The sequence below is a fragment of the Microchirus variegatus genome (genome assembly GCF_963457635.1).
Source record: "Microchirus variegatus genome assembly, chromosome: 14".
In the NCBI taxonomy this organism is placed as follows: Eukaryota; Metazoa; Chordata; class Actinopteri; order Pleuronectiformes; family Soleidae; genus Microchirus; species Microchirus variegatus.
The window spans coordinates 4,019,053-4,030,955 of NC_139815.1; the positions used below are offsets into that span (position 1 = coordinate 4,019,053).

Here is an 11,903-nt window from a genome sequence, read left to right on the forward strand (position 1 = left end):
TCAGCGACTGGAACAAAAAAATCCCCCTTTTTCTTAATCCAGCTTTGATTTATATATATTTTTTAATTGATGACGAATTTAAACCCATTCTGAATGATTGAAGTCAGAATTCACATTTTAGCATCATGATTCTGGGAATTAAATGATGATTTAAGTCAGAATTCAGTTTTTTTCTTAATTTCAGTGAAAAAACCTCTTTAATCTGACTTGAATATCAGGATTCTGACTTTTTTTTTGGTGATCTGACTTTAATCTCAAATTCTGACTTTTTTTCTTAGAATTCTGAGTATTTTCACTTCAAATTCTGATTGTTTTTCCCCTTCAAATTCTGATTATTTTCACTTTAAATTCTGATTGTTTTTCTTCAAATTCTGAATGTAATGACTAAACTCTGCCTCTGAGAAAAAAAGTCAGAATCTGAGATTAAAGTCAGAATTCTGAAATGAATGAAAAAAAAATATATATATCACCTTTTAAAAAATAATCTGACTTTAATCTCAAAGACTTATTTTCTTAGAATTCTTACTTTTTTCTTAGAATTCATCTTAAATCTCAAATTCTTAATTTTCTCAAAGAGAAACTTCCTCAGAATTATGGCATTTTAAAAATGTATGGCCCTAATCTTCTTCTATATTCATTGTATGATTGTATTTACTGTCTTTAATTTTTTGTTAATTGCTTGGTTGCTGAATCAGGATTTGTTCAGTCTTGAATGACATGACAGGAAAATCTAACATCACAGAAAAACACACACACCAAAAGCCAGACTCGTACAATTTCGTGTTTACATGAGAAAAACATCTCTCCTGCTGCCTTTTCCTTACAAAAAATGAATTATTTAATTTGAATAAATTATGAATATGACAGATCTTGACGGCACTTTGAGCACATCCCGGCCTGATCCTGAAAGGATAGCAGAGTTTGCTGCTGCCAGAGACAGCTTGTGCTGCTTTAGTCTTGAGACAGCAACTCTGCATGTGAATTATCTTTAATAAAAAAACAGACAAAAAAAAACCACTTAGTCACTAGTTTAGATTCTCTCAAATATCAGGGGATTACAGCCTCCGATAGATGCTGAAGATACAGGAAGTTATCCACTCAGTAATCACTTTAAAACATAGGTTCTCAAAGTGCGGCCCGGGGGCCAATGGTGGCCCGCAGAAACATTTCTGGCGGCCCTCAATGAATTACAGTAGATAGTTTTAATCCAGGAGCTACTAACCTTGTTAAATGTTTATTGGACATTACTGGATACAGACCAATAAGTGTAAAAATACTGGGTATTTACCTGGTTTCTATATGGTGAATATTAGTGTATTATTGGGTTATAATCTGGTTATAAGCAGGTAGCTACAGCCCCCAATTACTTGCTATTTACCCAGTAAATATATGGTAACAGAAATGTGTTACTTGGTATTAACCTGTAATTAGAAGGTAAAAACAATAGCCAAAATAAAAAAATTATAAAGCGTTATTATATTAATGCTTAAATTACATTATATTAACACTTATATTACTTAACGCTAAACTGTAGAACTGCAATCTGGTCATTAAAATGATTACAAATGGGATTTATTTCAGTTTTTTTCTTCCTTTTTTGTTCCTTTGGCGGCCCTCAGTCCAATGTTGGGTTCCTAAATTGGCCCTCAGGTATCAAAACTTTGAGAACCCCTGCTTTAAAAGAACACCCAGAACAGGATTCTGATGCAGGCGGGCCAGTTTGGGCCCCAGGGCTGACCACTTGTTTATACATTGTTTTTGGTCCTCACAAGGATACCCGTACAAGTCACACACACACACTTGATTTTGTAAACTCGGATATGAGGTTCTGCCTCATTATGACCAGGTTTTGGTCTCCATGGGGACTACTGGTCCTAAGAAAAACAGAAAAAGGGGTCTCCTAAGGAGATTACAAAAACACACACGAACACACACTGAAAGTGGGCGGAGCAGTCAGTCAGCTGACGTGAAATAGTCTGTCCTCAATTCATGTATTTCGTCACGTGAGGGATGTTTTTGTGCCATTTACGCACAATGTGGAATATTTCATACAAGCGCAGCAGCAGCAGCATCAGCAGCAGTATTGGATCTCTTTCTCCCTCTCTCTGTTCTGTTTGGTGAGCGCGTGCACCTGGAGACATGACGCGCCGTGGACACTTTTTGAACCGTTTCCACGCTGTAGTGTTATGATGATACTGAGTGCGTGATGGGGAGGCGCACACGGAGGAGCAGCGGTGTCCTCGGCGTCCTGCTGCTGCTCGTCGCGTGCCGGTGTCGCGCCGGTGCCGCCACTCTGGAGTCCATCCACTGGAGCAACTCTAACCCACAGTAGGTGGAGGAGTCAGGTCAATGCAACTTTGTGTGTGCGTGCATGTACTGATGCTGCTGCTGCTGCTGATGCTGATGCTGCTGATGAAGATTATGTGTCGGGGTTCTCCAAATCCTCGATTCGATTTTCGATTTTAAGCTCATGATTCGATTCTGGATCTTCTTTCTCTCTTTTAGCGCAGACGGCTCTGCCATTTTTAGACTTGTCTAGTTCTGTCTAGTCTAGACAGTGGTCAGCAATAAGTGGAAAGTGGGCCAAAACTGGCCTGCCAGCATCAGTATTTGGCCCCAGCAGATGATTTAACAAATATGACCTTAATGTTTGGCTTATCTACACAAGTAGAGTTTTTTTTTTTTTTCAAAGAATCAAAATTCTAGAAAGAAGTCAGAATCCCAAGATTAAAGTCAGAATTCTAGAAAAAGTCAGAATTCTGACCTATAATCTCAAAAAAAGAAAAAAGTCAGAATTCTATGGATGGATGGATGGAAGTCAGAATTCTGACTTTAATCTCAAAAAAGGAAAAAAAGTCAAGAGTCCTGAGATTAAAGTCAGAATTCTAGAAAAAGTCAGAACTCTGACTTTAATCTCAGAATTCTGACCTTTAATCTAAAAAAAAGAAGAAAGTCAGAATTCTAAGATTAAAGTCAGAATTCTGAGAAAAAAATTCAGAAATCTGAGATTAGTCAGAATTCTAGAAAAAAAGTCATAATTCTGACCTTTAATCACAGAATTTGGACCTTTTATCTCAGAATCATGACATTTAATTTCAGAATTATGACTTTCTAAATCTCCCACACAGATTTGCTCCAGGTCAGGGTCTGGTCCTGTATCCTCAGATCGGGGACAAGATGGACATCGTGTGTCCTCGGTCAGATGCCTCCTCCGGTGGCCAAGAGGAGTTCTACAGAGTTTACCTGGTCTCCAGGAGCCAGATGGAGAGCTGTGCCGTGGATAAGATGGACACGCCCCTGCTGAACTGTGACAAGCCTCACCGGGACGTCAAGTTCACCTTCAAGTTTCAGGAGTTCAGCCCCAACCTGTGGGGTTTGGAGTTCCTCAAGGGGAAGGACTATTATATCACCTGTGAGTTATGATTCATTACATCTGCCTCTCTTTGTGTGTGTGTGTGTCAGTGCCTAGTAATAGGGGTAGGGAATCAATACAGTGAAATATCGCATATATTTTGTGAGGCAATATTATATTACTTTTGAGGTGTATTGAAGGATTCATTTTTTTTTGGCATATGATTTTTTAACTGATGTTACAAATATGAAATATATATGATTTCGCAAATACTTTATGTATATTTATGTAATAAATCTAAAGCAACTGGCCATAAAATCCTCCTAATATGTCACAGAGACTCAGGAATAATGTTCATAGAACAAACTGAACTCACCAACAACAACAGTCCAGCCAAAATATTTGCATTAAAATAATTTTTTTTAAATATTTTGCAGACTACAAATCGTGTTTATGTTTTGAAATCATGTTTTGGCATGTGGCGCCACCTACTGCCATCTACCAGTCATTGCAGTCAGTAGAGTCTCAGCTGCAGAGCAACCACAGGTTGCCAGTTATGTCAGAAAACGAAACATAAAAGACCTCTGTATTTTGAATTTGAATGTAGTAACCGTTTTTGGCCACATTCTTACATATGGCACCTTTAAATATCATGATATTATCGGATTGGGGCTTAAATGTCATGATAATATTGAATTCTGACTGAAATATTGGGATAATATCGAATCATGACTTAAATATGGTGATGATATTGAATTGACTAAAATATCATGATATTATCGGATTGGGGCTTAAATATCGTGATAATATCGAATTCTGACTGAAATATCATGATGATATTGAATCATGACTTAAACATTGTGATAATATGGAATTGTGACTGAAATGTCGTGATAATATCACATTGTGACTTAAATATCGTGATAATATCGAGTTCTGACTTAAATGTCGTGACATATATTGTGACTGAAATATTGCGATATGGAATCGTGACTGAAATATTGTGATCATTTTGTCAGAAATATATATTTTGTGAAAACATATTTTATTGGATTTTGTAATAGCTCAAAACATAAACAACCAATCGAAAGTTACAAAACATCAACAACACGACAAACATAGAACATCAAAAATTAAATATATATTGCAAAAAAAAAACTAGAAAAGCACTCAGAGAGCGCAGACCTCCGCCAAGGCAGCGCAGTTCCTACAAAATACACCCTGCTGGCGCGCAACGTTTACGGATCACACCCAAAATTTAATCACTTGTTCCGGGTACCATTTGCGGATGAAAATTTCATCCAAATCCGTCCGCGACTTTTCGAATTATGTTGCTAACAGACTGACATACAGACAGACAAACAAACTCCAGCAAAAACATATACCTCCTGGCGGAGGTCAATAGTACTATAAGAAGTGACAGGCAGTGACAGAACGTAAGTTCTCTGTCAGAATATTCGTTCACTGAGGTGGGTTTAATAGAGAAAAACTATCATAAATAAATATGTAAAATAGATGAAATACAGGAATAAACAGTTGCCAGATTTTGTGGTGCACCGTGATTCTCAATTTCTCAAGTTTGAGATGCAGACGTGGGTTCAATGTTTGTGCCAGCAGTGACACATTTATCAATTTGAGTTTAAAGGTGACATAGAGTGGTCCTGTTGCACATAAATGTTAGTTATGGAGGTCTACTTACATATATTAACTTGTTTTTATGGTCAAAAACCTCCTAGTTGCTGTAAACGAGCCGTCAGAAATCCTCTTTTCTGACAGTGTTTTTCTGCTGAGAGATTTCAGAATGAACTTTCACCCCCAGAAGACAGAGTCTTGTGATTGGCCAGTACTATCCAGCACATCCGTTCTCAGAAGCGCAGCGCCTCCCTCTGGAACGGTGGATGCACTGCTCCTCATTATCAAACATTGTTTTAACAATGTTTAAAAATAGCTTCTTCACGACTCCCCGCCGCAGTCCCTTTTATGACTTTAAACCAGAGTCAGAAGACACTGACGCTCGTGAAACACCTCCACAACGGACGTTATTCTTCTTCTGCGGTTCAATGTACGTAATCGGATGTGCCTGGACTACCGCCCGGAGCAGGACGATCTGCTGTTCAGGAGAACCGCTGCTTACGTAACTATTACGGGATTTTCAGTGATCTCGTTGAGCACCGAGATTACAATAAAACACAGCGTTCTCAGCAATGGCTGAACTGTTTGTTTCGAACCGTCAGGGCTTCGTAAACAAGGTAATGACGCAGATACACACCAAAAAAACAGCGTTAATAGGAACTTCCGGTCTAGGTCCGATTTAATACAGGACAACTTGTTATTGTTTACGCCTGCTACCCCCACAAAAAATATCAAATAAAGCATCTGGTTGAATTGTCAAATGGGGAAAACAATCTGATAATGTCTTGAATAAGGAGTTATTATATCGTAAAACTACAGGTTTAGCTGTGTCACTTAGTGTTTACTCTTATCCCCCCCACCCCCGTCCCTCTTTCTTCCTGGAATAAAAGGAAGCCACCATCATTGACTCCCTTTCAATCTGTCAGTTTGCGTGAGATTCAAAAAAGAAAAAAGAAGCGTGGCCTGGTTTCTGGACCGCTGTCACTTAAAACCAGCGTCTTAGTGGCAAGTGATGCATGAGACAGAGAGTAAGTCTGACAATGAAGCCTCATCCAAGCGCGGTGGTGATGGCGGCGGTGGCGGCGCTGTCTGACAGCACACTTCGCTCTGGCAGGCCAGTGTGATTTCAAGAGCTTACATGCCCCAAATCACACCAGGCTTTTACAGCATCAGGCAGATTTGAAGGGAGCTTTCATGGCAACGTGGCTCGTGATGATGTTGTTATCTGACCTAAATGCTGCTAACAAGTCTGTGTGTGTGTGTTTGGAAGTGACTGGGGTGAACCAGAGTTCTTTGTGCGTCTTTTTACAGTTTTTTTTTTGTCTCATTTGTATTTAAAATAAATGAAGTTTCTTTCTAGAACTGAAATCATCAGTAAATACAATACTTTTTTGAGACTAATTTTTAAACGTCCGGTGTGTAAAAGTATGTTGAAATTATTTCATCTGGCAAAAAAAGTATTGATTCTTCTACGTTGCATCTAGAAGGGTCAGTTTATTAGGCACACCAAGCGACAACTAACACTTATTTGATGGTGTTTGTTTTGTCATTGAGACTTTATTATGTGTTGATTCAACAATGCAGCATATTTTGAAGGTCAAATGTGAAAAATCTTGTTTAAAAAAAAATTCTAGAATTATTTCTTAACAACTATTTTGCCTGATTGAAATAATTTTTAAGTTACATTTGCTATAAATTAAGTTGCATCATCAGTGAATTAGAAAACAACCCCAAAGCCATTACTGTGTCAGTTTATTAGGTACAGCTACAACTAACACTTATTTGTGGTGCTTATTTTTGTCATTGAGAGTTGTCTATTATATGTTGATTTAACAGTGTATTTATTTTTTAAATGTCCAATGTGTAAAATCTTAAAATTATGGGTCAGACTATCACTAAATTGCGTTTTTAGTCAGATTAACACAATAATAGGTGCATCTTTTAATGTTTCCTGGCACCACGTTCTACAACTTATACATAAAGAAACTGTGCATTGTTTGATAATCTCGTGCAAAGACAATGTGAAATGTGTGGTTTCGTCCAAAGACAGGACAGCAGCAGACTCACCAGGAGCTCTGTCAGTAACGACTGTAAAATATCCACATTTCACAGAACCACATTCGGGTCTGGAACTCAACGTCGAATGAAATGAAACTGATTTGCCGATGTGCAAACAAGCAAATAACAGCAATGTAATTCTGTCTGTGCAGTAAATCTGATCCATGCACTCTGTCTCACTGCATTGTCCCTGATAAATAAAGATGGATTTGATTGAAGCAGTAATCTAACACGTGTCTCTCTCTCTCTCTCTCCAGCCACATCCACAGGTTCTCTGCGAGGTCTGGACAACACTAACGGAGGAGCGTGTCGAACACAGTCCATGAAGGTGGTGCTGAGAGTCGGACAAAGTAAGTAGTGTTTCCAAGGCCACTTCACCCAGGAAATATATATATTTTTTTTACTTAATTCCAGAGATAAATGTGTCATGTGATCATCATACTGTGGATCATTCCCAAAACAACAGAGGAAGTTGCGATTTAAAAAAAAAAAATATATATATATATATATATATATCATTTATTAATAATAAATAAATAAAATTGACGAAAAAAATCCTCATCAAAGTCACTTCCTTGAAAGAAAAGAAAAGCATGCTGCTGCTCTTCGATCTGCAAAAAAGAACATTAATTCAAAACCCTTTAACACCTAAGCCTCAAAATGTTTTGGGTTTTTTTCAGAATAACTTTCAATATCTGGTTATTTACAATTTACTGCATGTTGAAATATTGTATTAACAATTTAAAGGCACCATATGTAAGATTGTGGCCAAAAACGGTTACTACATTCACATTCACAATACTGAAATACTCAAATGAAATACTGTAACTGGCAACCCGTGGTTGCTCGGCAGCTGAGACTCTAATGACTGCAATGATTGGTAGACGGCGGTAGGTGGCGCCACATGCCAAATCATGAAAACATAAACATGATTTGCAGTCTGCAAAATATATTTTTTTAATGCAAATATTTTGTCTGTACTGTTGTTGTTGGTGAGTTCAGTTTGTTATATGAACATTATTCCTGAGTCTCTGTGACATATTAGGAGGATTTTATGGCCAGTTGCTTTCGATCTATTACATAATGCACCTTTAAAATGAAGGAAAATAATACTGTAGTTGGACACGAAGACCAGATTGTGCATGTTAAATTTGAAAAACATATCTAAAATAACATTTCTTTGAGTTTTTTGTCTCAATATGCAAACTAAGTACCATGACAAAGACGCTGATTCGTCAGCTTCCTGCAACAGCACGAGTGAAATTACCGTAATAACCACACGTTGGCTTTGACAAGCAACTTCTCGGCTTTCAGAAATCGTTGGCGTTTTCCCGATAGCGCAAACCGCGGTGCAATTACGGTCATGCAAAGTGTGCTTTCGCGAGCGTGTCGTCTGCGATCCGCTCGGTGCTAAAGGGATAAGTTTAAAAGAAACAATTAAATCACCGTTTAGTTCACATTATTTCATTGTATCACATTCTCTCTGGAATTACTAAATAGTGAAATAATCTCCATAATCTATTCATTCTCTGGAAGGGAGATTACCATCACAAATTATCTGAAATCCCTAATTCAACCCCCCTGGCAGCTTAAGAACATCAGTATTATCTTGCATGCCATGATTTACATTGGTTGTTGCATTCAATAATCTTTTTCTTCCTGGATTAACATCAGAATAGCAGATTTTCATGTGTTTGTATTTGTGCATTTATACATAAAATTTAACGAACACTATTCAACGCCATTGCCTTACATGTCCTGGGATTAATCCCTGCATTTTATTCCTTAAAATAAGACTGCGATATTATCACAGACACCAGTTTAAAGGGATAAATATAAGAGGAAACATCGTTTGCTGTGCTGTTGAGCGTCACATGATGAGATAAAATCAACATGTTTCTGTGTGTTTTTCCAAGACTTTAAAAGCCGTAATCTGTTAAAGCTCCAAAGTGGAATTAATTTGCTTCAGCGATGAGGAATATTATTTATAAATGATTCAAGAATTTGGGTTTGAGATACGAAGAAATATGTGTTCATCCTGCTTGTGTAAACAGACTTGTAACGGCACCAGATGATATTCTCACTCAGATTAAACTCAGATTAAGGTGTAATCTCCTATTAATATCTGCAAACAGCGTATTAAAGGTCCCAAGAGTGTATTTGGCGCCTGTGGAACTGGAAACATTATCATGTTTTTTTCATATAATATTAAACTGAAATTAATAATTGTGATAAGTAAATGTTAATATATACCCATTTGTTTTTTATAGTGAAAGGAATAATTAAAAGTAATAATATTAATCTGAAAAAACTAAAATAATTATTAATTTATCAATTAATCAGTTAATACATAGATAAATAAATAAATACATGAATGAATAAATAAAATACATAAATAGAGGTGGCTAAATTAATGTATAAATAATTACAATTATTACAAATAAATAGGTGAATTAAAAAATAAATAAATAATTTCAGAAATAAATACATGAATGAATAAATAAATACAATTATAAATAAATACACTGAAGAAATGTATTTGTCAATGTTTTTTTTATGGCTGGCATTCATTCATTTTATTTATTTCCTCATTCATTCATTGTATTAAATATCCACTAAGGGGCGACTTCATTTATTTTCATAGGAGACACATAACAATAACATTTTTGGAATGCCCCTTTACTTTCCCCTAAAACCTTTTTGGAAAGAAGTGGATTGTTATGTGTCGTGCGTGCGTGCGTGTGCGTGTGTGTGACCACATATCAGTTTATAATTCTTCCCGTCAAGAACAAGTGAGTCTCAGTGGTGACTCAAATGCCACTTCCTGTGGTTTAATGAGACAAGAAGACGTTTCCCCGACTTTCTCCTGTGATGTGTTTTTACCTGAACGAGTGGCAGGCTCAGAATAATAATAATCTGAATAATAGAAAAAAAAACACTCACACACGCACACACGCTAAAAATTCCACAACTGTCAAAACAATGTCAACAAACAGAGACACTTTGTCATGACGAGACAACAACTAGACACGATTTGTATTGATTGATTGTTTAACTGCTCCACTTCACATTCCAGACTCCTCGGATCCGGTGTCAACCCTGCAGGAGTCTCCCACCAGATTCCCGCCCAAGAGACCAAAGTCCAAGGCCAAGGACACTGCTGTGACAGAACACGGTACAAACTAAATTATGTCCTGAAGAATATCCAGAGGTCTTTGTTATTTTGGGCTGTATGATATTACTACGGAAGAGTATTAGGGCCACAAGTAAAAAATAAATATTTGAAAGAAAGGAAAAAAAAAAATCTTCTGAGAAAAAGTCAGAATTCTCAGAAAATAGTTATAATTCTGATACTATTGTCAGAATTCTTCGATTCATCTCAGACTTAATCTAAGAATCGAAAGAGATAATTCCAATTCCTATCTTAACCTTCAATCTTACCCCTCAAGCTCAACCCTTAATCTTAACTGGCCCTCAAAACCAAGTGTTGAGGGTTATTTTGTCACTTAGAAATGGGACACCCCTTAAATGCAGACACGTCTTCAGACTGTGGGGGGCAGAATAACGCGAAAAGCTGCGTCCAGTCTGTCAACTCCAAAAAAGAAGAAGAAGCAGAACACATTTATGTCAGGATTATTAATTACGATCCGTTTGTCAGTCAAGTTATTAGGTTGTCAGTTAGTTTTAAGATGATATTCATACAAATACCACAACCACGGACATATTCAGCTGACAGTTACCACACACCACGGCTTATTGAAAAGATCGTAACATAAAAATAAATGTTACGCAACAATGATGTCAGTAATCCATAATATGGGCCTAAACTAAGATAATACAATGGTTTTCATAATTTTATATATCTATTAACAAAGAAAATACTTAATTTGTAGCGTACTCGTTTCGCTGCTTTCGGCGTCTTTTCGGCATCTTTGCTGTGCTTAACACGCAATGCATTCTGGGTAGCCCTCGCTCCCAAGGGTGGTCTTGGAAAATCTCAATATTGAGGGCGATACAGTAAGGGCTCTGAGTAAAGTCATGCATGTAGCATTCATAATCATGTAAATGCACATACAGTACATTGTGGGATTCTCATACAGTGAGGATTAGAGCCTCTTCTCCAGTGTCCGGCTTTGAGCGTTTTTGTCCTCCTCTTGTCCTCTCAGACGCCGGACAGACAAACCCCAGTGACTCTGAGACACGGCGACTCGTGTGGATTCTCTCCGCCTGCGCGCTCGTCCTTCTACTCGTCGTCGCCGCGCTGGTTCTGCTGTGGAGGCACCGGCGCCGCCGCTGTGCCGCGGGGAGCCAGCGGTCGGCATCCGTGTCGCTCAACACTCTGGCCGTGCCCAAGCGGGACAGCGTCAGCAGCGACAACAACGGCTCGGACCGCAGCGACGTCGTCTTCCCGCTGCGGCCTTCTGACGGCATGATCTGCCGCCACTACGAGCGCGTGAGCAGCGGAGACTACGGGGCGCCCGTGTACATAGTTCAGGAGGTCACGCCCACGTCGGCGCCCACCAACATTTACTACAAAGTGTAATGTTTGCCACTCCAACATCAGACGTCAGAGGTCGTGATTTCCACGCGCTCAGGCCTCGGGCTACATACATACATTTTAAAAAACTGTGGTTCTCAAAGACTGGGTCGGGATCCACAGATGGGTCACGGGAGATTTTTTGGGGTCTGAAAAACAAATCTGCACAATTTTCCAAACTTTACTAGCACGACTCGGCTCTACTCGGTTTGGTATCAGAGAGTTTGTTTTCTATGACTTCATAGTTATACGTCATAGCACGTCTGCGCGAAACTGCTGTGACGTTTTTTTATACGCGACACAAACACACAAACTAGTGACTTG

The 11,903-nt window shown here is 38.2% G+C and overlaps 1 protein-coding gene across 1 annotated transcript; it reads left to right on the top strand.

Annotated features, from left to right (window-relative positions):
• Window positions 1–2,206: 2,206 nt before the first annotated feature.
• On the top strand, window positions 2,207–11,585 carry LOC310936869 (ephrin-B2a-like; the record flags this gene model as incomplete). The annotated part of the gene is made up of 5 exons (XM_083901024.1): window positions 2,207–2,328; window positions 3,129–3,412; window positions 7,300–7,392; window positions 10,119–10,217; window positions 11,209–11,585. 5 exons carry the CDS (start codon window positions 2,207–2,209, stop codon window positions 11,583–11,585), a joined length of 975 nt encoding a protein of 324 aa, XP_083757150.1.
• Window positions 11,586–11,903: the final 318 nt, after the last annotated feature.